The 24,475-nt window shown below is 40.3% G+C and overlaps 1 protein-coding gene across 5 annotated transcripts in view; it reads left to right on the top strand.

Moving 5' to 3' along the window:
- TBXAS1 (thromboxane A synthase 1) overlaps nt 1-24,475 on the top strand; it is a 228,095-nt gene that overhangs the window by 85,096 nt on the left and 118,524 nt on the right. For all 5 annotated transcript variants that reach the window (XM_053943898.1, XM_053943897.1, XM_053943901.1 and 2 more), the window contains one exon: nt 16,592-16,688. In XM_053943898.1, coding sequence (XP_053799873.1) covers nt 16,592-16,688 — 97 coding nt within the window. The remainder of the gene's footprint in view (nt 1-16,591; nt 16,689-24,475) is intronic.

Raw genomic sequence — 24,475 nt, 5'->3', positions numbered from 1 at the left:
AGTTACTTTTGGGTATATCATCACCAGTTTCTCCTCTTGTCTCTAGAGTTAATTGCTTCTGAAAACATAGCCTTCTGTGGGACTGAGACCTAAAGACTTGCCCAAAAGGTGGCATACCACACTGTTCTGAGAGCTGGAATCTGTGTCACTGTTACAGGTGGAATAGTTTTTGTGGCTGCCTGATCACTATTGGAGTATTTTACATTCTGTATGCGCGGATCTATGGGCTACAGATTATTGGCAAAATTTACAGTAAATTAGTTGACCAGTTTAATTCTAGCATGTTTCAGCTGTACTTAGGTCTCTGGAACATTGCAAATTGATACCTACTGTACTAGTAATGTCAAAGGTATTTATCAATGAGCACCTCACTGCCATGGACAAATCTGCTGTGTGGACTATGACCTCCCATGAGAACCGTGCAGCTTGAGCTTGTGTACTCTGTGATGGTTCTTGATTTGGTACTGTAGCCTCTGGCTGCCCCAGGAAGGTCCAGGGATATTTGTGTTCTATATGTTCACAGACAGAACTCAAAAGCCTATAGAAATTTCACAGTTCCAGCCCTCAGTGCAGACAAAGCCATTTGGATTGAAACCTTTGGTGCAAGTGGTAGTCTCTTCTGTATGCAAAGCTCTCCCACTCCTCTCTGAGGCTCCAGACATTGCCCTGGGGTGGCTGAGCTGCAGGCATGTGCTCACTGTTGTGCTTTATCCCAACTTTCCTCCATCCAATCCCTCTGTGACTACTGCAGCTGTTTAAGCCAATGTAAGTCAAAGATCTGATGTAATCTTTTACACCTCTGGAAAGAGAGTGTGAAATCCAACCATATGAGGCAGACAGCATTTTATGTACTCTTGGCAAGGCAACAAAGGACACTGCCTGTCACCTGCACCACGTTCCTGATGCTTGTTTCTGTGCTCATGGCGTGTGCAAACTGCTGTGATCGTAGCTCCAGCAAATGGCTGTTTGTGTAGAGGAACATCTCCTGCCTGGTATGGCTTCACTGACAGATTTGGCCAGACGTGGAACAGCTCTGAGAGACTGGCCAAAACTGTGTCAGCTCCTAAGATTGACAGTGGAAGCAGGAGCAGGCTCTTGTACCATATTTAAGCATCTGAGGAACCTGATTAAATCTTGGTCTGTTTCTGTGTGTGTGCATATAGCAGCCTTGGCTAGGAGAAGGTTTCACCTCCATTTCCTCCTGCAGAAGTGTTCCTTTTTTGTTCTTTGCATGCTGGTACTGAGCAGCATTTAGCTGTTGAAGCATAGTCCTTGTAAGCTTCATCCTAGGATTATTTGAAAAGTAAAGCTTCTTTTGAAAACGTGCTACCTGAGGAGTGTTTTACAGCTAATATACAGCACAGGTGATCTTTGATCTCTGCTCCCTGCTTCTTTGCTAATTAATGGTTAAAATGATAGTTTTAAAGGGAATGAAACTGCTGAACAGATTGCTTCTTATCATATTACACCTGCATACCACAATATGTCATCCTCATTCAAGGAAGGGGGGGGAGGAAATATTCTGAGTTAGAAAATCTAGTTCCTTAGACACAATTTCACATTGCTCTGCTACCTTCATTATCTACTGGAGCCTGTATTTGTTAAACTTTTTAACAAACTGTGAAGTCCACCTTGTAATTCCCCCCCCCACCTCCAATCCCTTTCTACCATTTGGAAAGAAGCAGGTGGAGAGCTTCTAAAAGACTGAAAAATCTGAAGCATTATTTCAAAATATCAATCCTAGAAAGTATGGGAAAACAGCAGTGTTGTAGATTTTGCTGTGCATATTAAATGCTTTCATTAGAATTTCTTACAGCACTCCAGAAGTATTGATGCAAACCTAAAGCAGATACATGCAATATGCAATGTTCAGTAGCTATTAATGGTCTCTGACTTCACTCACTATGTATCTGATTATGAACTGCTGTTCCCAGTGTCATGCATGGTAATTTTTAAATGCATTTCTTGAATAATTTCCCCTCACACTATATGTAGAGGGAGGCAAATGCATCATGCCTCCCAACCTCTGTGTGTGTGTGTGTCCCCTTTCTTGGCAGCCTTTGAAGCAGATCAGTTTTAATGCTCAGTTCAGGAACTTCTCCTGCCTGCCTTGGTCACTTCACAGGAGAGTCAAATTACTGCCTCTCCAGGTCACTCCCTAATGCCAGTTTCCCCTTCTTTCTGGCAGCCCAAAGAAATCCAAAAGCAGCTTGTTACTGTATTGTGACTGTGCTATGAGAAGCACTGAGCAAAAGGGATTTCCCTTTTCCACAGATCCCTCACTGGGTCTGGAGAAGGATCCAGAGCAGAAACTGCAGATCAGCAGCCTGTTGTATGTGCCTATTGCCTGCAAGCCTAGCATGGGCTGGAGCATCCATGGCTCTGTCCCTTTCTCATGCCACCAGTTAGGAGCCCCAGGATGCAGGTGCTGCTTAGACCCTCTCTGCCCATGCTGGGGAGCCCTTAGTGGGGCCTCTGCCCCTTAGGCTACCAAAGCATTGCACAGGAATGGATTTGGGATGTCTATTACTTAGTTTCTTAAAAATAGTAAGTAATATTTTCCTTTGTGAGGATGACTACACTTTGCCAGGTATCTACAAAGGTATTTCCTATCAAGTGCTGCCTTCAATGTTGTTCAATTGGTGCCAACGCTTTGTTGGGGTTTGTTCTGGTTTTGGTTTTTTCCATCCATGACCTTGACTTGTAGGCTCGGTGTTTATGTTTTTCGTACTTCCTTCCTTCACCCCTTTAAATATTTGCTCTGGGTTTTTCTTTCTCTTACTTCTGTCTACCATCTATAGATATATAGATAGCTCTATTCTATCTTTCCTCCATGCTCTGATTTTTATTCCTCCCCGTTTTTCTTATCCATGTTGAATTGAAAACAGTAACATGACCTGACAATTTTAACATCATTCCAAGATTTTTATGTAATTCCATAAATCTCTTCATTACTTTTTTATTGTTTTGTCATATATAGGTTTTAGTTTTTTCCCTCTCCCTTATTAGTCTGGGGATCAATTTTAGTCTACTACTTTTTATTAGTAGAAAGGGGAACAAAATATCTCCTTTTTCTTTCTGATTTGGCACCATGCTAAAATTACCCTTTTTCTGTTTGACTACCTCTTTTCTTTTCCTGAAGAGTCTGCTTTATGTCAGACCTGCTGGCACTGAACTGGATATGATTTCATCAGGCAATAGGCAAAAGTATACCCCACTGCACAGGAAGAAGTTGTTTTCAGTTGTTACTATGTTCATTTTTTATTTCCTATCTCGGGGAACATGGGACAAGCTGAGCCACCATTACCCTGGGGATTGTGAATCTTTCTTTCCTTCCAGTAAATTTAGTGGCTAAACCTGAAGGCTGGTCTTGAAGGAGGATTTGTTTTAGTCATACCAATAAAATTCTACAAGTATAGTTAAAAAGCTGTAGTAATGTCAAAGAAACCTCTCTTGCAGAGACACTGCAGCTCTGCAAAGACAGTTACTGCATCAGGGAAAAGACTGACCATGTCCTCCAGCAATTATTGGGGTATACTCCCATAGGAGTTTTTTCTAGTCTAACTTTATTGAGATTAAATCTTGTCTTGTCCCAGAATCTCCTCTCTTCCCCATGCAAAGAAGCCTGAAAATAGTGGTCTGGATCTTCAAGCTGTTAACTTCAGCGTAGCTTCATTACAGGCATAGAGTCATGACTTCTTGAAGATCTTGGCCCAATGTTTAGGTTTTTCTCATGTTATATAACTTTAGCTTTTGGATGATTGTACCTACTGAATAAAATTAGATTTTGTGCAGCAAATCTGAAGACATACCCAGACCTCTTAAAGTAGTTTACAGAAAAAGGAGTGAGTTGGGAGCAATGTTCTGACTCTGTAAGGTCTAGCAGCAGACATTTTATCACTCAGCAATAATCCAAGCTTTTCTGTCAATGTTGGAATCTATTTTATTGAAAAAAGATCTTGGCAAGGACACTGGGGATTTGCTGCAGAGTCTTTCAAAGTGACATTATGAGAGGATCTTGGTTCTTTGGGACCTTTTATTGTATGGAACATCTTATGAAATACTTTGTGTGAAGGGCCAAAGTAAAATGTTACCAAAGCAGCCTAACAATTTTATATGTTCACCAGCTGTCCATTTAGGCCAGTAGGAAATAAGCTATGTTTGGGGCAGGAGACAGAGAAAGTAGGTCTCCAAGTGCAGTACAGAGACAAATGTTAAAGTAGGTCAGATGGTAATGTAACATCACATGGAAAGGCATAAGTTTTTAAATATTAAATTCCATTAAAATAATTTAAATTTTTATTTTTGAAATAGAGAAGTATATTACAAAATGGGAAGATTAATATTTGAAATACCTAAACTTATTCTTACTACAGACCCATATTTTCTCCTGTCTCAGTGGCATTTTATTTGCTTTTGTCCTGTAACTAATACCATTGGATTTTCACCAGTAGTCAAGAACAGAAGTTTGTGAAACTACCATAATTTTCATCCTGGTCATTTCCTTAGCAAAATATTTAAACAATGAAACAACTTGTAAGCCTTGGAGCAGACCCCTTAGATACACCACTGTGTTTATACCTACCCATGGGACTGCTCTGGGCATTGCACTTAGTGTATTTCCCAGTCTTTGCCTCTTCTGGGCTCACCATTTTGGATATTGGATTTCTGCAGGCAGCTGTACTCACACTTTCAGAGGCTGGCACCTCTAAAATCCACTGGCTGTCCCTGCTGCCAGAGGAGTGGAAGTAGAGGATTACACTGAGGTCAGAGGATGAGGGGTGTTGTTGGCAGTACTGACCCTGCCATGCAGGCAGCACTGCCTATATACTGGAAGATCTCTGCTGGATTTAAAAGGCTCCAGGTGAGAAGAGCATAATCAATAATTGCAGATATCAAAAGTGGTGCCTTCTCGAGCTTTTCTACCTTTTTCCCCTTCCTTCTTTGCCTACAGGACACGAAGCCTCTGAAACCCCCAGACGATTGCTCATGCATTTACATTTTCATTTGCTTGGTTTATAGCAGGATCGTTCCAGCTTTTGGGAGGGGCAGCTATCAAAGATGTACAGGCACTGCCATTGTGTTTTATTGTTCCAGTCTATTTTTCCCTGTGAATGTAGGTGGGAGTTTTTCAGTGGGTTGGTTTTGTGCTTTTTGCTTTCTCTTTCTTCTAAGAATTTATAACCCTTTTATTGTCAGTCTTCAATCATTTTTGATAGATCAATATATTTACTTCAATGATGGTTCATCCTACAGTTGTGCTTGTATTTTTTTTCTTTTTTTGCTTTGTTTATAGGGGTTATGAATAGATTCAGGGGGTTGTATCTCTTCTATACCTCTGTTGTTGCATGAGGATCAAGTTGCTTGAAAGTGGCCCAATGCATTTATATTTAGAAGGAATGTGAGGTGTTTACATTGGTTTGTCTTCAAATTTACTGTTTTTCTCCCCTTTTCAAGTAAACTTTGAGCAATTAGAAATGCTGTTTTTTTCAGAACTGTTCTCAGAAATCTTAATCGTGACTAGTGGTGTTTCATGTACTTTGAACTGTTTGGAGGCAAGGGTTCTAGTAAACTGCTCTAGCAGACTCCAGAGACTCAGAGGGTTTGGGGAGTAGCTTAGCAAGGCAGAATAATAACATGGACTCAAAAATGAGGCAGGTCCATGGGAATCCTGTGGTCTTCAGCCAAGCAGCTGTGACTGAGGCAGAGAGGAGAAATTCTTGAGTCTACATCTCACTCATATCGCCAGGCAGCCAGATGTGGACCTGGGACAGCTGTTTAGTGCAGCTGTGAAGAGAGCTCACACATGTGCAGAGCAGTGTCAGTGTGATTTGCTGTGCTCTAGCTGGAGGTCAGTAGAAGGAGTGGGAGAACAGTCAATGAAGGTGAAAGGATATGGCTGTGGAGGAGAGGGCTTCATGTACTATTCCATCCTCAGGGATTTGGGTTGTTTCGTTATAAAGTGATGTATATGCTGTTTGTTATGCAATTGCCCCCTTTCTCCCACCACAAAGAAAGGAGCAGCAAAGGAAGTGTGTTTGTTACAACTGATGATATGTAGAACATGGTAAATGGAAAATAGGTCAACTAGGCAGTGCTCTCACAAGTATTACAGTTTGAAACATGATCTGTATCTTATGACTACACATTAAATATGGGAAAAAATCCCTGAACCTGCATGGATTTCAGCAAGATTTAATAATTTAAACCAGGTGAGCATATTAGCTGTTTGTACGTTGCAATCCCCATAATTGCCTTACCAGAGCCATATACACCCTGGGGTTGGGTACATTGATTCTTAGGCTGAAATAATTTGCCATGTTGTGAAAGCTGTGACTCAACTACTTCTCAGCAGCACATTGTCCATCTGCAACAGCAGATTTTCCTGGAAATCATTACTTTGGAGTGCCATTGTCAGCTGTACACATCATTCCTGCTCTTCTTGTCCTTTGTGGTATAGATTTGTTCGTTGTTGTTAGTGAGGATGTTACTGCTGATACACAAGCTATCAGGTTTTTCTGTTATTTTCTTTCTTTTCTATCTCTGTTGAATTGCAGTTTCCTTTGTCTTCTGTGTGGTGCACTGAAAGAGGTTGGGAAATTTATCACGGTTATTTTTAATGGGCTTTTAGAGTCTCGCACGACACAGATTGAATTGATTCAGGAAAATTTCCTGGAGCTGTAGCATTGTTCTATTAAAAATAATTTTATCATTGCAAATTTTCTGTAAGAAAATACATCTATTTTTCTCCTTCTATCCTATAACAAAACCCTGCTTTCTAATGTTTCTGCGTGGTCAGATATTAGCCATTTCCCTAGATAATTTAGGTGGGCCATGTGTACTGCTAGCATTTTTGTTGTAAGGAATTCTGCTAGTAGTTTCATGATAAATACATCAAGCATTGGGAAATTACTTTTATTAGTGTACATTTAATAATGCATTAACAAAATAAATGGGTTTGTGAGTGTGTTTATCTTAAGAATTTATAGAAAAAGTATATGCTGCTATAGGTAAAAAATTAATCTTTCCTGTTGCATTTTGAATGCTGTAGCATAAAAAAGTACATTCCCAAGAGCTCAGTAGGTGGTTACTGTCTTTTTTTCTTTTGTTTAGGCATATTTTTTTTAGGCAGATTGTGCAAGAAAAGCGAGTCCCAGTGACTGTCCCCCTCATGGCTTGCCTGACAAGCCTTTCCTTCCCTGAGTAAGGCTGTCCATTGTTGGCTGGGATCTGTGTCGTTATTGCACACAGACCAAACAAATGAGTGGCTTGTGGCTTCCCACTTACGGAACCCCGCTTTCAGTTGCTTGAAGATATTTTCAGGCTAGTAACCATGACCAAGTCAAAGTGTCACTTCTTATTCTTCAAGATGGTCTATTGCATGTGTAGTTACATGAAATTCAATTTGGCTTACTCATTCCATCATGCTATGTTCATGATGCAAAAAAAAAAAACACCAGTCTATTTAGTCCTATCTATTATTGAAGAATTAAAATAATCTAATATCAAGACAGTATTATTTCAGAAATGCATGCATGTGCATTAACATAAGCAGAGCAAAGGTATTAAGAGGGATAGTGTACAATATAATGTAACTCTCTCATTGATTTAAAACCAAAATTCCAGTAAGAAGGAGTAGACTGAAAGAAAATTATGTACATGTTTATTTCAGATACATTCAAAAATAAAATATTGTTTTGTCCACCACTGCTGATCCTATTTACAGGAGGCAGATGAGCTGTCTTGCCTATAAAGAAATGAAAGATAAAGTGCAGAATTAAAACAAGCAGAAACAGCCTACTGATTTTGAATGTCTCTGTTCTGAATGCTGCTTTTGAAGATATATATGAGGACATGTCTTTTCAGCAGATAGGGATACTCGGTGTGTTCTGAGAGCCTTTTCTTTCCTCCAGGGCTAAAATGGCTAAGCAAAACTGGAGAAGTGAAGAACTCCAGTCGCACTTGAGTTCTGGCCATGATAAGTAAAGCATACATGAGCTGAAGCTTGCAGAAAGGCAGAGTTATAGATGGCTTTTCTGTGTACCCTGACGTCAGGTCTCAGGGAGGAAAAATAACACAAACTTCAATTTTATCATGGTCAAAAAGGGTTTGAGAGGCAGCAGTCAGATGACACAGGTTTTGTTTTAGTCACCCTGGAATGCTTGCTTATATGAGGTTTAGTGACGGGTGTGTGACTATAAACTTTATTACACTTCTGCTTGTATTATAGTCAACCTGCTTTATTGCCTGCTGTATCTTGTGATGTTGTAGTATCACAAATTATATTTAAACCCTTTGACCACCTTCCTGTCTCATTTTCTCTGTATGGTCGCACATATGCTCTCCTGCTTTTGTCTCCTGTCCCCAAAATTTTCTTGGATCCTGCGGTGTGACGCACACATGCTCCCCTGTTTTCTGGGACACAGGATCCTCCTTGGCTCCATGGATGTGTGTTCAGACAGGTCCCCCATACTTTACTAGAAAGCAGCCCTGCATTGTATTCCCCTCCTCCACATGTTCTCTCAGCCATAATATTCAATGTAGCATCACAGTCGCATCCCTCATCTTCTGCAAGTTTGCTGCTCTGTCTCCATTTATCTTGTATGAAATGGCTTTAGCCCTGCCAGGGTAATGCTGCCTGTTGTTTCCCAGAAATTGCTTACCTGTCTGTCAAAGGAAGCTGCTTAAAGCTCTTAACTAGAAATCAGGATAAACATTCAGCAGATCCCTATCCCTTCCTTAGGTTAGGGGGGGTGAAAAAAAAAAAAATGGAAAAAATGTTACCCTTGTTTAGACCAAGTAACATTGTCTGCTTACCCTCCTCAGCCATCTTGTAGATTTTTTTCTTTCTGTTCCACTGTAAAAATGGGTAGCACTGTTGAATATAAATAATAGGCTCATACAAATCCATACAAATGACCTCTGTGTTCATAGTAGCAAGTAAAGTTTGGAGACACAGAAAGTTTGCTATCTTCCAGAGGTAGCCTTCCCTAGAAATAATAATCCAGTGTTCTGGAAAAAGTAACCTGATGGTTTTTCCCTCAAGGTATGGCAAAGGAGTAGTGAATTAAGTACAAAGACCAAGAGATGAGACTGTTCTCACGCTGCATCTTGAAAGGCCTCAGAAAGGCCAGGCACAGAAATACGCTGAAACCCACAGGAAACGCCTGCTGCACTGTCACATGAGGTCAGTCAGGCATAGTGCGCTTTAGTGAGTGCAGACAAAACAAGCTCTGGTGAAAATACCACAGTCTAAACAGAAGTAACAAAACACAGACTAATACAGCCCAACTTGGTGGGAAGCACCATGGGAAAAGATTTAGAAACATTGTTCTGGCACTCTTGCTGAGGTGAAGAGCTGTGCGGACTTTCAGCGTCAGGCGGTCACGGTAGCACCACCCACCCACGCAGGAGGAATGACTGGTTTCTTATTAATATCACAGTACTTCTCATTTCCAGTAGCATCCTGTAAGAGCAGTACCTTATTTACAGCTTTCATTTGGCATTAATGAAGTGGAATACTGATGTAGCTAATCAGTGCTAGCGGTGTGATGCAAGCACGCAGAGCGGCGGCAGCAGTGGTAATCATCTTAGCTCAGTTGGCAGGATAAAAATAACCCCTGCCAGCACCGGGAAGTGGCAGCTCCCCGGCTGTGGAGGAGCACAGCCCACGACCCCGTGGCTCTGCGCTGCCCCGGAACCCAGCTTCTGCTGCAGGCCACCTGAACAGAGAAAAAAAACAATTGCTATCCCTGTCCATCCCTTTTGCTGCTTCTCTCCCCAGCCCCTGAACACAGGCTTGAGCTTTTGTATTTGCACTTAGGTCCGGACTCAGATTGCCTCCAAAAACCGAATGGATATAGATTGCCGAATATGCTTGTATAATTTTGAGGTAGTTTTTTTTTTTCCTCTTCGTGGCACTTTGTGAGCTTAATTTAATCTCTGTCATTTCTTATATGTGGGTAAATGTCATCTACTTCATTTCATGAATGAATTAACACAGCCATGCAGAGGCTGTTTCTCCTGCACTGCTCACTTGGAAAGGGGAAGGGATTGGTAAATCTGTGTGACAACCTCAAGTTGCTAAACCCTGGGGTTAGAGATGCTCAGAAACAGATTTCCTTTGCACCCTGCTCTAAGTTACTTGAAAGATTCTAGCAACTCTGTACATTATAATGATCTCAATCAGCCCTCCTTCACTTCGTTGTTGACATTAAATGTATTACTTTCATACCACAAGTCTCTTACTACACCTGATGAGGGAGGAACTCCTTTAAAAATAGCTGTGCTTTTAGTGGTGGGGAGAAGATAAATAATCCTGGAATTTTCTTCCTTCTTATTGATACTTCTTTAAGCATGTCAGAAGGCAGAGGCCTTCTGGCAAGGTGCGAGTTTGAGATAGCACAGAGGTTCTTGGTGTGTAGAAGATAGCATTTTTAATCCCAGGTGTATGGACAGAGAGTTGGGTGTATAACCGTACAGAGCGCAGGAAGTATGTGTGAGCAAGAATTTTATGTTACATGATATTTTTAATGCACCCAGGAATTAAATTAATAGTCCTATGTGCTTCTTTTAAAGTTTTCACAACATGGAAAGAAATGTAGTTCATTGAAAAAGGAAATGAGGAACCATTTATTCTTAAATAGAAATGAGTGTGGCCATGCCTCTTCTTTTCATGAATTTACACAATGGGTTAGATTAGTTTCTGGATGAGGTGTGTGTGTGTGTGTTGGTAGAGCTGTGCTTTGAAACTTTTCTCTGCGCCTGAGACTTCTCAGTACTACTGGGGCTTCATTTTCAGCAGCAATTTCACCTGTTTCTAGGGTGTTGTGGTTTTGGGGTGTTTTTTTTTTTGTTTTTTCTTCTCTTAAGTGTTAATGGGTTTTTCGTAGTTCTCTAATCTGGAGATACTCAACTTTTGAGGGCTTTATAAAAGTAGTCCAGGGAAGCACCTTGCCAACTAGAGTCACAGCCTAGGATGCAGAACAAATGACACAGGAGTTAGTTCCCAACCTTCCCAAAGAAAGCTGGCATGCGATTTCCAGGTGTACATAGCAGCTGAGAAGCTCTGTTCTCACAAGGTGTCAACAGAAAAGAAAAAGGTGATTGCTGGCAATTCCCATCTCCTCCATACCTGACTGTCCCCCAGTTCCTCAGACGGAAAATGGAAGATGTTATTTGTTTTCCCCACTGTCACTTCAAGTTATTTAAGTTGTAAACAACAGGCCTAGAATAAGATTTCTATGTATGAATATCTCCTGTCAAATTAGGATGTGGGGCTCTTGGAGACCTTTAGCTGCTAATATAACACAAATAATACTTGTGGTACTTGACAAATTTGTCCGACTACTTTCCTTTCCTCTCAGTCCAAACTAACCCTTTCTGTGCAGATTGTGTTGGGGTTTTGCAGCTGTTCATTATATATTGCGTAGTCCTACCACATCTGAATTGCCTTTGAGCACTGAAAGGGGACAGTGCTATGACAAATCAATTTGCTGGCCTCTGAAATAATTAAATAAGTAAGGCAGGGCTTCAGGCCTCTTTTAAACAAGCATTGTGCTATTTGTTTTTATGTTTCTATGCCTGCAATGAACGGGTATCTCTAAACAAAAGAGGCAGAGTGATCAAGGAACTTCTTTTGAGGAAAAATTGCCTAAGGAAATGAGCCTTTTCCCGCTGTATCTCTGTGTCTTTGTACACCTCTCCTTCTTCCCCCACTGCCTTTCTTTTTTCTTTGCTCTTCCCTGAAGAAAATAGTGATAATAAAAAATTCTATTTTCATATGGCTTTACAGGTGATCTTTGTGTACTTAACCAGACCACAGCATAGAAAACAAAGCCTTGCTTATTGCCTAACAGCATATATATGTTTTAAATTTTATGTGGTTATAATACATGGGGCTGATAATAGATAGGAAGATCAAAGTCTTCTGTGAATTGACAGCAGCACTGTAAACAAGGTGAAAGGGTTGCAGGTGCTTCCCACATGGATGTTATACAAAAACATATGGCCCTTTGCCATAAATTACTGTATGTACTTCCACCTTCTCCTGTGCAGCAAGGCAATGTTACTGTGGGCTTTGCCCAGAGAGCAAGGCCAAGGCACAGGAGCTGGGAGATGCTGTCAGCAGCAGATGACCATGCAGTGTGGCCAGGATGATCGTGGGAGCATGATGCTAAATTGGTCTTTCAAATTAAAAGTAGCTGATTAATCCTCTGTGTCATCTGAGAGCAAAAATCTGCATTCTGGGGAGATCCCTGTCAAACATTGGGAAGGAAGGAAAGTGATGGGCTGAAGTATTTTAGGAGAGACTGGGCAGTCCAATGTGCCTCTTGTCTCATCGCTCCTACTTCAGCTCAGAGTTGGGCTTGGTAGGCATCTCTTGCCTTCATGGGTTATCTTCTGTGGCCCTGGCCATGGCAGGCACTAGGTGTGGGGTTCAGACACCTAAGCCACATCTCTGCAGAAAGCAACAGTGGTGCATGAGCAAACCTCAGGATATCATTGCTGGATTGCTGCTTATTCTAGTGGATAAAAGAAAAGATGTGTTTAGTGAATGACTAAATCATTGTAAAGAGGACTGCAACATCCTGGGTGAACCCTGAACACAAGGTAGTCATCTCTGTCTGTCCCATTAATTGCCTTAAGAGGGGTGCTTGTCTGCTCTTAGGAGTGAAACTGCTGCAGCTGGGTGTGGAGGGTGTTTGTAACCTCTTCAGTTATCGAAGCACTTCTGATGAAGTTTGGCTTATTTTGTTCAATACCCTGTGACATAACCACCTCCTTGACCTGCAGGCCCTTTGGCAATCTTTACTTTTTTCACAGCTTCTGGGAATAGACCCATGCCCTCTGCTGAATGCTTGTGAAAGCCCTTTTGCCTGCCCTTCCTGGGGATGATGCTGCACAAGGCTGCTGGTTTGTGCACTGGCAGCCTGCTGGGACAATGGCTTCTCATCCACATTTTCATCTGCTGGAGGAAGCTCACACTGTACTTGTGCTGTTTATGTACTGGTATCAGGTCTTTCCTGCCTCACTTTCCAATGGAGCTAAAGCTACTGGTCTAAAATGTGAATTTCTTTTGCTGTTCTGGAGGGCTGCAGTTTAAACTGAAATATAGTAGAAATTGCCTCAACAAAATAACTTAATTAACCAATGCCTTGTCTATACAGGAAAATTTGTGGGTCATGAAATTCATTTTTGCTGGTGTGGTAGTGTTACAACTGATTTCCATGTGGACAGAGGTGCATCACCCCAAGGGTGTCATACTACATGCATGAATTCTTGCTTCTCTGCAGGAGCGGGCCAGGTATTCCCAAGTATTTGCTTTACATCCTAAAAGCCCTAGATGAAAATATTATAAAATGTTGGGTCAAGCAGTGTAATGGTACTGCAGCTAAAGGTAGGATTTCTATGTGTGAATGAGCCCTGTGGAAAGATTAACCTAGGAAAAGTTAATAAAAAATACTGTCCTAAATTATTCATGAATCCATTTGCAATGTACTTGCCCAGAGGCTTTTGTTTTTCTCAAACTCTTATTTATTAAAATCTGACAAGAATATCAGGTTTTGTTCAATAATAAATCTAAATCTACGTGAGACTAGTGATATCCTCATCCAGTAATACAGAATCAAAATGAAGTTACATAGCAGGGGTGAATATGTTATTTACTTGGGAAGAATAGATTATTGTTCAGGAGGATTTTATCTTTTACTTGCTATTTTGAAAGAGGTGAAAAAAAACCCAAAACACCTAGTTGGGAGATAGCCTCTTGTTTTGTGATTGAGACCTTGATCCTGCAAAGGATTTAAAATATATTAAAACTCAGTTAAGCATCTTGCTGGCAGCTTTTCAGGTTGCAAACCTGTGTTTGCTGAATGAAATAGCTCAGGTGATCTTGTTTCACACTTAGTTCTACTTGTCCTTTTTCCTTAACTTCAGGGAAAGTCCATGGAAGTAATGCCTTTGGCTTATGGATTTTGACTTCCAAAGTATGCCCATACACAGCCTCATCTTTTTGTGTCCTATAAAAGATTAGAAAGACTGTATAGAGAAAGTAGGAGAATGGAAAAAAGGCAGGAAGAGAGCTTTTGCTAGTTGAGAGCCAATAATGTGTGTGCTTTATAGCAATAATTCCTTAAAAAAAGGCAGAACTTATATTAAAAATCAATTTAAGTAGTTTCTTTTTTTTTTTTTCCACTAGCATTTTCAATTTACTTGGTGTAGAGGATTTTTCCCCTTTCTTTTACTTCTCTGCCCTATTTTATAACTGCATAAAGAAATAAGAAGCAGGTACCTATAGCTAGAAAGTTAGCAAAGAGTAAATAAAAAAGAGCGAGCTTAGCGGTGGAAACAGAACTGAGAGTTCGGGTGACTGGTCTGAGTTGGAGGATGATGAATAGATTTTGTTTGCATAAGCTTGGCTTGTGAGTCACTTTCTCATAAAAGCAGCTTGAGTAGGAGATGCTCCTGTCCCAAATTTTTAGTCCTGAATGCTTTCAAGCACAAAGTGCACTGTGATATAAAGACTCCTGCTGTGAGTAGCGTCCTGTTATCCCAGTGGACAGGAGCTGGAGCTTTGCAGTTTCCCAGGTTTGAAATAAACTAGAAGTGTGTCTCTGTTTCTCTGTTACAGACACGTGCTTTTTCTGATGTATCATGCGGTGCCCCTTGCTGATCAGAATTAAGCTGTCTGGGTAGACATAACCAGCTTCTGATTCAGATTTGGAATCTGATGTCATGAAGTTGGTCCCTGTGAAAAGCTGTTTGTTGTAGGACCATCAGTCACTAACCAATAATTGTGACAAGGAACTTGCTAAACTTGGAGGGAGAAAAAGAAAAGCCAGGTGTGAGCATGAGAGGTCAGTATTAGGTAGGTTCAGAGCAGCACATGTCTTTGCCTTGAGAGCTTGAGTTGCCTCTCTAATGCCAGAAATACTGTACAAAGTACACACAAAAGTTGCATGTAGGGCATTATCCTCTTCTGCTAAAGTCTGTGATCAAAACCCTCTTTAATCTGAGGCGTCAGCTCTTTTTTATGCACCTATGAGGATTCTGAATAAAAGTTTGAGTATTTCAGGCTGCTACTTTTGCTGTGATTGAGTAAAATGGGAGGGGTGAAAATGGTTTACCCTCATAGACCACACCACCCATATCTAATGTTCCAGTAGAGCCTGTGGGTTGCATTTGGGAAATAAAAGTTCCTTCTGGAAACCCACAAGAGAAGAAAAGATGATGTCTTCCTTCCTTCCTGAAGGAAGGATTGTGTTCTTCTCTGCCATTTTTTTGTTACAAGTTTTGGTGGTAGGGAGGTCAAATTGGACTGTGAAACCTTGCTTTGGAATCAAGATATGTCTCATCTGTTTGCCCTTGAAGAAAACAGGCTGCTGCAGCTTTATTGCCATGGGAACCCCTAGTTACTATATTTAATTCAGTCCAGGGTTTGCTTGTCTATTCAGTTGTTGCCGTGTAGACAGGTGATAAGCAATATATCGATACTGAGCTGTATCATACCAAAATGATTAGGCATGGATATTACTGTGGCATTGCAGCATCTGTGCTATTGCTCTTGTATTCTGCTATGAGCTGCCTGGCCCCCCTGTGCCTGCCTCCAACCTCTTCTTCCTCTCTCCTGCTGGAGAAAAGACAGCGCTGCCTGAGTACATTTTCTGGTCCAGTGATCAACAAAGGTAGGGACTGCAAGCGACCTCTGCTTGCTGGTCATGCTTCTTCCTCCCCCAGCAGAGCAGCCAACCATCGAGTGCCTGTGGGCCTTGGAAGAAATGCTGCTGGAGAAGGGAGCTCTGCACCCCTAGAAATTGGAGGGTTGGGACAGGTCCCAGTGACTCTGCAGCATCCACAATGGTGTGAAGACCCAGAAGGGCAGACCCTGGCTCCACAAGGTCATATTGAAATGGGAGCAGGGAGATAAAGGGTGTACAGGCAGAGACACCCCTATCACCTGTTCTTTTTTCTGAAGTTTTACTAATTCCCTTAGACTTGGTAAAACTTTTTTTCCCCCTTTTTTTCCCCCCTTTTTTTCCCCCTCCCTTTTAGTGTAATGTAAGGTTTGTCCTTGGCAATGCAGAGTCTGAGATGCACTCAGTTCCAGTGCTAATAGATGTGGTGGAAATGTGCTTAACTACAGTCACATTGGGAGGACTCATTAGAGGCAGGGCTTAGCCATGAAAAGACATTTCATGTGGCTGATGTCAAGAAATGCAATTTTGTAGGACTTTTATGATTATTTCAGTTGGCTTCTAATGTTTTGCTCCTCTGCAGTTTGGTTTAGTGATACTACATCACTTTGCGCAGAATTCAGAGTGAGCACAGAGTATGTAAACCTTTCTGTTAAAATGTTGGCTGAGTATTGGTTAATCAGTAAAAGATTTTAAGCTGTTTCCTTTAAATTCCAGGTCCATGCATCTTAATTTAACAGTTGGGAGGGCTGGAAAGATACTGCTTTACCCAAGGAAATACATTTTCTGTGATATTTGTTCACTGCAAGTATATTCAAGCAAAAAGAGATATTTTAGGGAAGGAAATCGTTCTCTGTGGTCACCATCTGCTAAAATGATTCTTTTTTTCTTTCTAGGTATTATATTGGTCGCCAGGTGTTTGTGGTGGTTTCCTCACCAGACATGATCAAACAAATCTTAGTGGCAGATTTTAGTAACTTCACCAACAGAACTGTAAGTACTTATAAAAGTTGGCTTTGTGGATGGAGTTGGTAGCACTGCTAATTTCAGCTCAGACCAGAAGTGGCTACAAGGAAGCCAGAAATAGAGGCAAAATTACAACATGGCTCAATAAGACCTGAAGCTGTATACACTCAATAAACATATTCAATCAAAGATTCTTGATACCAGAACACTCTGAGGATGAAAGAGAGTGTCCTTAGAAGAGACACACTGTCCTTGTGACTGAAGCACCAGATAAATGTTGAAGAAGGGGTTTCCATATCCAGTTTTGCCACTGACTTATGTGGAATCTTGGGAAAATCACTTACTATCTCTCTTCCTCAGTTCTCAATCTGTAACATGGAGATGGTTTGCTTTTATTTGATTATTTGCTTTCTCCCGCACATGATCTGTTTTGTGCTTTTAGACTTCACATGGCAGGAGTAGTCTGCTTGGGACCAGGACATGCCTCCCACAGCTATTGTATATTAGTCATACCTGAAAATAATAAATTTTCAAGGCAAAGAAGGAAGTTTGAGTTAGCAAGAATTTATACATATGCTCTTGATTATAATCACCTTGGAAAGCTCATTTTCAGGAGGTGGTTAGAAAAAATAAATAATGAGGGTGAATGACCAGAGTTCCAGCAGTTGCTCACCATTTTACAAGGAAATACTGCCACTGCATGCTGCCTCAGTCCCATCCATTCCCTATTTCTTTCTGGACCCTTTGTATGCTCAAACCTGCTCAAACAAACTCACATGTATTTAGGAGGGGTTTTTGTGCCCTTGAGGAACATTTTTTCTCTGATCAGCTGTCTGTCTCCTCTGTCCCTCTGATCCTCTTTGCAACCAGTCAGTCTGTTTGTAAACTGCTCATCACCTTTGCTTGCTTCTTTTGGTACATGAGTTTCACCTTGTGACTGCCTATATCTTACTTAATAACTGCTGGTACCAGCTGCCCCTCCATTCTGCCCATGGCTCACATTTGAAAGGAAGAATTTATTTTTAGACTTCTTAGGCTGAAGTTGTTATATGTGACACATGGCTTTTCCCCATTTTCTCTATACTTGAAGAAATTTTCCATCCCTTCCCTTCTTCCATCCCAAGCAGGAACCCTATTCCTTCCTGTCTGTAACTTTCCCATGCTTTTCTTCTTTATGTTTGGTAGTAATAGACTGTACCCACTACACCTAGCAGTAGCTGGTGATCAAGTAACACTTCCCTGAAATTAGAAAACTTTCCTTTGAGGGGACCCTCAGAGATTTGTTCTGCTCTTAACTTTAGTCAGCCTGGTCATTTGGATATAGCTTTCTCTATATTGTCACACTTCTCAGTTGATGAAATTTTTCTTCCTCTCCAGGCCTTTTTTGTTCAGAGGTTTCTCTCTCTTTCTTGTGGTTGTGTGTCCATCTGTCATGGTCTGTCTGTAACATCTGTGTTCCTCTCTAAAATTCAGGTAGGTTGTGTCACTATAGGCCCTCTCTCTCTCTCTCTCTCTCTCTCCCCTTTTCTTGTTCTTCATTAGGGGTCTGTTAGGTAGAGCTGTCTCTGCAGGTTCACATAGTGCCCTTATTACTTGACTGTCCCCTGAATCCTTTGTGGCTTTTCTGTACAACATCCTGCTTTATTGATGAGGAACTGAGACATAGACGGAGTGACATCCCTGCCACTAACCAGAAAGCCTGTCAGATGAGAAAATTTAACTCCTAGCCCTCCCTTTAGCAAAATTAGCAGTTTCCCCCCCCCCATGCAGGGTTGCTATTTCTGGCTTGCTTAATGTCCATGAGTCTAAATCAAATGAACTTCCTTCATCTTACATGCTCTCATCTGCTTGTTCTATGGTCTTCTCACATAGCCACAATCTTTGATAATTTCTCACTTTCCACTTTGTTCTCCCCTCTTCCAGCCATTGCTTTTCACTTATTGAAGATAAGCAGCCTTCTGTTCCTGGGTCTTTCCACATCTAACCTGGGGATCCTTCCTCCTCTAGAGTTTTCCCACAGGAAGCTCTCTCCTCTTTAATTTGCAGTCAGCTCTCTTGGGGAAGTATTTGGTTATCCTGTACACTAGTAATCCTACATGAATATAAATAATGCTGGATGGTACGTAAGGAAGGCCAGTGGAATTTATTCAGATGTGATTTGGGTTGTATGCAAATAATGATTGAAAGGTGAGAGTGAGAAAAGCACTTTCCAAGTAATAGAATTCTTTCTTATCACATTGACTGAATAAATGTCATTTTAAGACTTTTAATAGGGTTGCTTCTGTTTGTATATTTTAAAATTAGTCGAAGCAAGCTCCTCTACTTTGAGTGAAGGCTTCTATTTGCTAGTAGAGAATTCAAAATGCTAAAAAGATCCTCCTGCTTTATTTTATGAATTCCTTCCCCAGTGAAGAGTGCTTATAGAACTGACTTTGGAGTCAGTGCTGTTTACAAAGCTAGGCCAATATATTCCAGTCCAGACATGGAACATACCTATTATTTCAACCCAAAGCCTTTTTTTTAAGTTTAAGAGTATCAGCCTTTTAGGCTGAGAGGATGGGAAAGCAGGTGAGACCATAGGGTTTGAACAGGTCTTAGGAAAACACACTTGTGCTTTTCTTTTCCGGCCTCCCCATGTGCATTTCCAAAATCAAGATTTGTGCTTTATCCACCAGGGTGAATTGTGAGTTATCTAACCTAGAATGCCTCGAAGAGAGATTATTCTCTCTGTAGCAGTTGTAGAAACTGTATGTTAACAAATTGTCACTGAGTTTCAGGATGTTCAGGATGAATTCTAAAAGCGAAGTGTAGAAAAGCTTATATTCCATGTTTATTTTGCTATTTTTCAATTAATTGTAAAATATATACATATTTGATTAAGAAACAATGGGAAATCAAACTTGTGAACGGCTAAAACCAGTGGATTTATTAGTAGAAGCCAGTTAGATGATGAATCAGTGAATTATGACAGCTTTTATTAAAGCTGTCTGTAATGCGATGTCATGCCTTTGAGTGCTCGTAAGTAGGATGACCTTAATCTGGGATTGTGCACTTGTGGACTCCCTTCTGGGAAGTCATCAGAAGGCCTTTATGGAATGACAGTGGTTTTAATCTGCTGAGAGGATTCTTTTGGAAGCATCTTGTGTCCTGTCTCTGCATCCTGATAGACCTATACCATTTGTGCTCTTCTCACACATTGAACCTGTCTGCTCACTCATTATATAGACAAAGTAGGTCTTGCATGTGAACACAAGCTAAACTACTCTTCATTTTATGTTTTCCTTTGATACTATATGTTTCACATCTTTACTATGGCTATCTTTAGAAAATTGCTATAAAAAGTTTTATATTCCCCTACCATCTTCTCTTGCTTCTGAATTACTGGTTAACAATTCTTCCAAAAGAAGTGTTTGGTGACTGCAGATAAAATCTCCATTAAGGTTCACTTCCTTTTAAAGCAAGCAACCAAGTCTAGCACACAGGCTGTTGCTGCCTTGTAGGCACAGGGTATATGTATTGTTAACAGTATAATCACAGGAAAGCAATAATGACACTCTGCTTTCCCATTTAATTTAGTCTCAATTAACATAAGCATTAGAGCTATTCAAAACCAAAACTGTCTGCTGTAATATACCTTCATACTTGAGGCATGTGAAGCCTTTTCCCCATGCTTTTAATTATGGTTGAAGAAGAAAATATGAAAATTACTTTATATACCTTCTGTCAAAAAATATGGAATTAATTTTAATTTAGGTTAACCATGGAAACCTCAGCCAGCATTTAGGCAGGGATGTGCTGGAGTAAATGATACCTTCTTCTCACTACTGTGTTGTCTCTTGAACAGAAGCTTCCTTTTAAGAGCACTAAGACCATTTTTAACTTCATTACTGTGTTGCAAGTGCGATAGGATTATGATGTTTGTTGCATTCTTCCAGGTGGGATAATGATACATAATCTGTTTTCAGATTGTTTTTAATTCTGCATTGAAAATTTGTTTTTCAATTAGTACTTGAGAATCATTAAAGTGTACTTTTAAAAATGTAGGAGCAGAATGTTAAGATGGAACAATGTGAAAAGAAACATTACCTGGTACATAATTAAAATAATTCAGATGGCTGTAAAAATATTTCCTAGAAATGTGGATTCAGTGAGCTCTAAGGCAAAGATAGGTACTGGCTAGGCTTGCCAGGAGTTGGTGCTCTGCCAGGATTCATGTGGCCATCACAAGTGGAAACTAGTGGTTGATTATGACCAAATCCTTAAATCTACCTGCCAACCAGCTGGAGGAGAGTGACACTTTTAAATTCAAAAATCTACACCAATTCCAGTCGTTCTAAGTAAACATCGTTTTCTCATCTGAAGCTTTGCTGCTACAGTGGTACAAGTAATAATGGATTAACAGCAAACAACAATGAGGTGGTAAAAATAAGAATAAAAAAGTACCGGGAATAGAATGTGATACAAAATCCTTGTATCCCTTTTGAAGGAAAATTGAGTTGCTTGAGCTTCTTTTCTTCTTGCTTGTCTATTTTTTCTCTTCATCTTTGAGTTGATCCACATAAGATCTGATTATTCTTTTCACATGTATAATTTGTCTGTTACACTAAGCTGTTTCATCATCATCATCATCCATATATTAGTAAACCTATAAAGCTTCAGGCTTACCTAGAGCATTAAACAAATAAAATGCAACCACCAAGTAGGAAGGAACCTATTTTCTGCATTTTGTTCACTTGTGGTCCAGGATGCCTGACATATCCCTGAACTGGCTGTTCTTTATGGTCTCTTGCTAGAAGAAAGAAAACTGTATATTACTGTATCAAAAGATCTATCTAAATTTGATACAAGATGCCCTCCAGAGGCCCTTTCTAAACTCAGCCGTCCTATAATTCTGTGAATTTTGGGTCAGGACCTCAGTAAGCAGAAATCAACATATTAAGTTCAGATGACTCTAAACTGACTGATAATTATTAAGTGTCTCCAGAGCAGGACTGGGATGTTACAACTGGCTTCAAACAGCTCTGCTCAGGAACTGGATGGTGTACATACATCTGTGTTCTTCATCTTTTGCAAGTAAACGATCACTTGCATGTCCTGTGCAAGATCTTTCTTGTAGCCTTTTGCCTTGACTTTTAGAGAACAGGCATCAGCCCCACGGATGTGCTGACTTTCAGTAAACAGTGATAATTCAGTTGTGTATCCAAACCCAGAGTCTTATCCAGCTTATGGACTGGGCTGTTTCTTCCATCTCTCTCACAAATACAGTTTTATTTTGAAAAATGAACCCACCAACATACTCATTTGGAGGCATGTAATGTAAAAACAGTTAAGGGATGAAAAGTTCTACAGTGTTGCCAAAAGACACATATGCATGTTGCCTTGACCCTGTACCCTTTGGTTGTTTGGTTGAGAAATGTTTCTTTTCTTCAAGTTAAACTTCCTAGGATTATTTCCGGTTGTGTCAATGTCATTGTCATCCTTTCATGTGAATTTCTTTGTTTACTTTGAAATTATTATTGTAAAGTTCAATGAACTCAGTTTGTAAACAGATGATGAATGAACTTTGCTGGAAGCTTACCTTTTCATGGGCACATGGTTTGGAGCACCAGTGACACAGTGTGACAGCAGGCAAGTCAGTACTTGAAAAATGATTCAAACAAATGAGAAAGCATGGCATATATATTTTATATATACATATTTAAAATGAGATCTTCATTTTTCCACACTTTAAAATGACCGTTCAGTGGGATGGCTTAGTACACAAGTGATGATCTGGTGTGTGCGAATGGTTTGATTACTTTGATTGTGATATTTACTTTTGAATACATGCTGGGTTTTGTGGCTGCAGAGAGAAGGATTGTGCTTTAAATTTTTTCACTGCTTCATTCTGTTTAGATTTTTTTTTTCCACTCCTTCATCCTGTTTCATCTTGTTTTTTGTTTGGTTAATATAGGACATGGAAGGTGACTGGCATAACACCTCTGGAGCCAACATGTTCCATGATTAGTTGCTACATCTGCATGTGAGCTTGAATACATATGTGTGTGTATTTATGGATGCATACAGATGCACGTATATTGATTTGGGATCTCCTTGCGATTGGAGGAGAGGCTGAGTCTCTATTCCATTCTCTAGAGCTCTGTAGACATCAATTGTGCCATATCTTATTATGGAAACGTCACAAAATATGCCTCTTTGTGCATGGCATGGTGTCATTTCAGTTCCTGATGCAGTAAAGCCATCATGCCTGATGGCAGGCTGTGCCTTGAACATCCAGTTGTTTGTGATACAGAGCTGTGATGTTCTTCCCTCCCTCCCTGGCTTTGTAGGACAAATCCAAGCATCAATCCTGCCACATGTGCAGTAAGCCTTGGTCTCACTGAGCTGAGAATATTCGGTGCTTCCAAAAATCATTCTGTGCCTTGGGAGGATAAGTGAAAATGTGTCCAACCAGTGAATTTATTAAGATTTACTTTTTTTGCCTACCAGTTTTATACAGCTTCTAGATCATAGCTGGTTTGAAATCTTGTCTGGTACAGCATCAGTATAGAAAGGGAATTATGTTAGCAGGGAATGAGTTTGGCTGTATGGCACTTTTCTATTTAATATTGATTGGTTTGACTGCATATTTGTGGGTGCTGTTGTACAGCCACGTGAGCCCAGATGCCTGAATGGTTTTCCAGTGCCAGGAAGCTAAGCAAGGGCTCTTATCCTTGTTTTGACCTGATGGTTCAGGACCACTGAGGGTAACTGAGGGTAAACAACCCTAACATCTGCTTTCTTTCCCAAGTGTGTCTCTATGGCTGTCTTCTAGATATACTAGAATACCTTTCTAGCTTGGTCAGTGCATATGTAACTATTTTACTGCCTTCTATACCTCATAAAATCGCTTTTAATTCTGGATTTCCTTTTTGCTTTGAGAGCTTGCAGGTTAATTTTTCTGAGCAATTAGATTCAGTTTTCTTTAAATGTTTTAAAGTATCAGTGCATGTGCTTGTAGTAGACACTTGGAAATTAAAATAATAAATATTGAGAGGGTCATTTCTTTCACACTGTGTAAGTCTTTTTATGCATGCACAACAAATTGTCCCTTATTCCCCATATGCTGAAGCTAATAGCACAAAACTAATGTTGTCAAATGATCACTGCTATTCACTATAAAATTAATCAGACTTTGGCTTCAGTTACCCTTAAAGAAAGGACTGATGTATTAGTAGACCATGTTCTGTGAGCCACCTGATCCTCTGAATCCCAGTTGAGAAGAGGTCTGGTTTTGTGACTAGGGCTCTAGGTCAGGATTTATGAGCTCTGAGCTCCTTGCTACAGAATTCCTGTCTTCACAAGGGCAAAGCATTTAGGAAGTGCTTTTTCACCTTAATAAATGTAAAAGAGTATGTTGGGAATTTCCAGCGGAAGAGTATCATTAGTGAATGTGAGTGCTTCAGGACTGATGGCAATGGGTTGGGATTTGGTTTTTCTGTTAATTCAAATGATTGTGGTGGGAGGGATTTTGTTTGTTCTTAAAAGAAGCTTCAGAAATGCAGATTAAAAAGTCTTAATGAAAAGCTTTTTTTTTTTCCCTTTTAAAGTAAGTTTCTACTTTGAAGTATTAAAAAAAGCTAAGGTAGAAAAGTTAATATTATCAGATTTAATTGAGTGTATTTGAGGATCATCATCTCAAGTTTGTAATTTTTATTTGTGATTCCAATTTAGAACAGGAAACCAAGTGAAACCTGTGTCCTGTGAAGTAGGAGAGTTCACTTGTCTTTACCTTTGGAACACCTGGCACCTGCTTCTGCTGACCTCCGGTCCTG

The sequence above is a fragment of the Vidua chalybeata genome, chromosome 5 (assembly GCF_026979565.1).
Source record: "Vidua chalybeata isolate OUT-0048 chromosome 5, bVidCha1 merged haplotype, whole genome shotgun sequence".
Lineage (NCBI taxonomy): Eukaryota > Metazoa > Chordata > Aves > Passeriformes > Viduidae > Vidua > Vidua chalybeata.
This window is presented reverse-complemented; position numbering and strand designations above follow the sequence as displayed.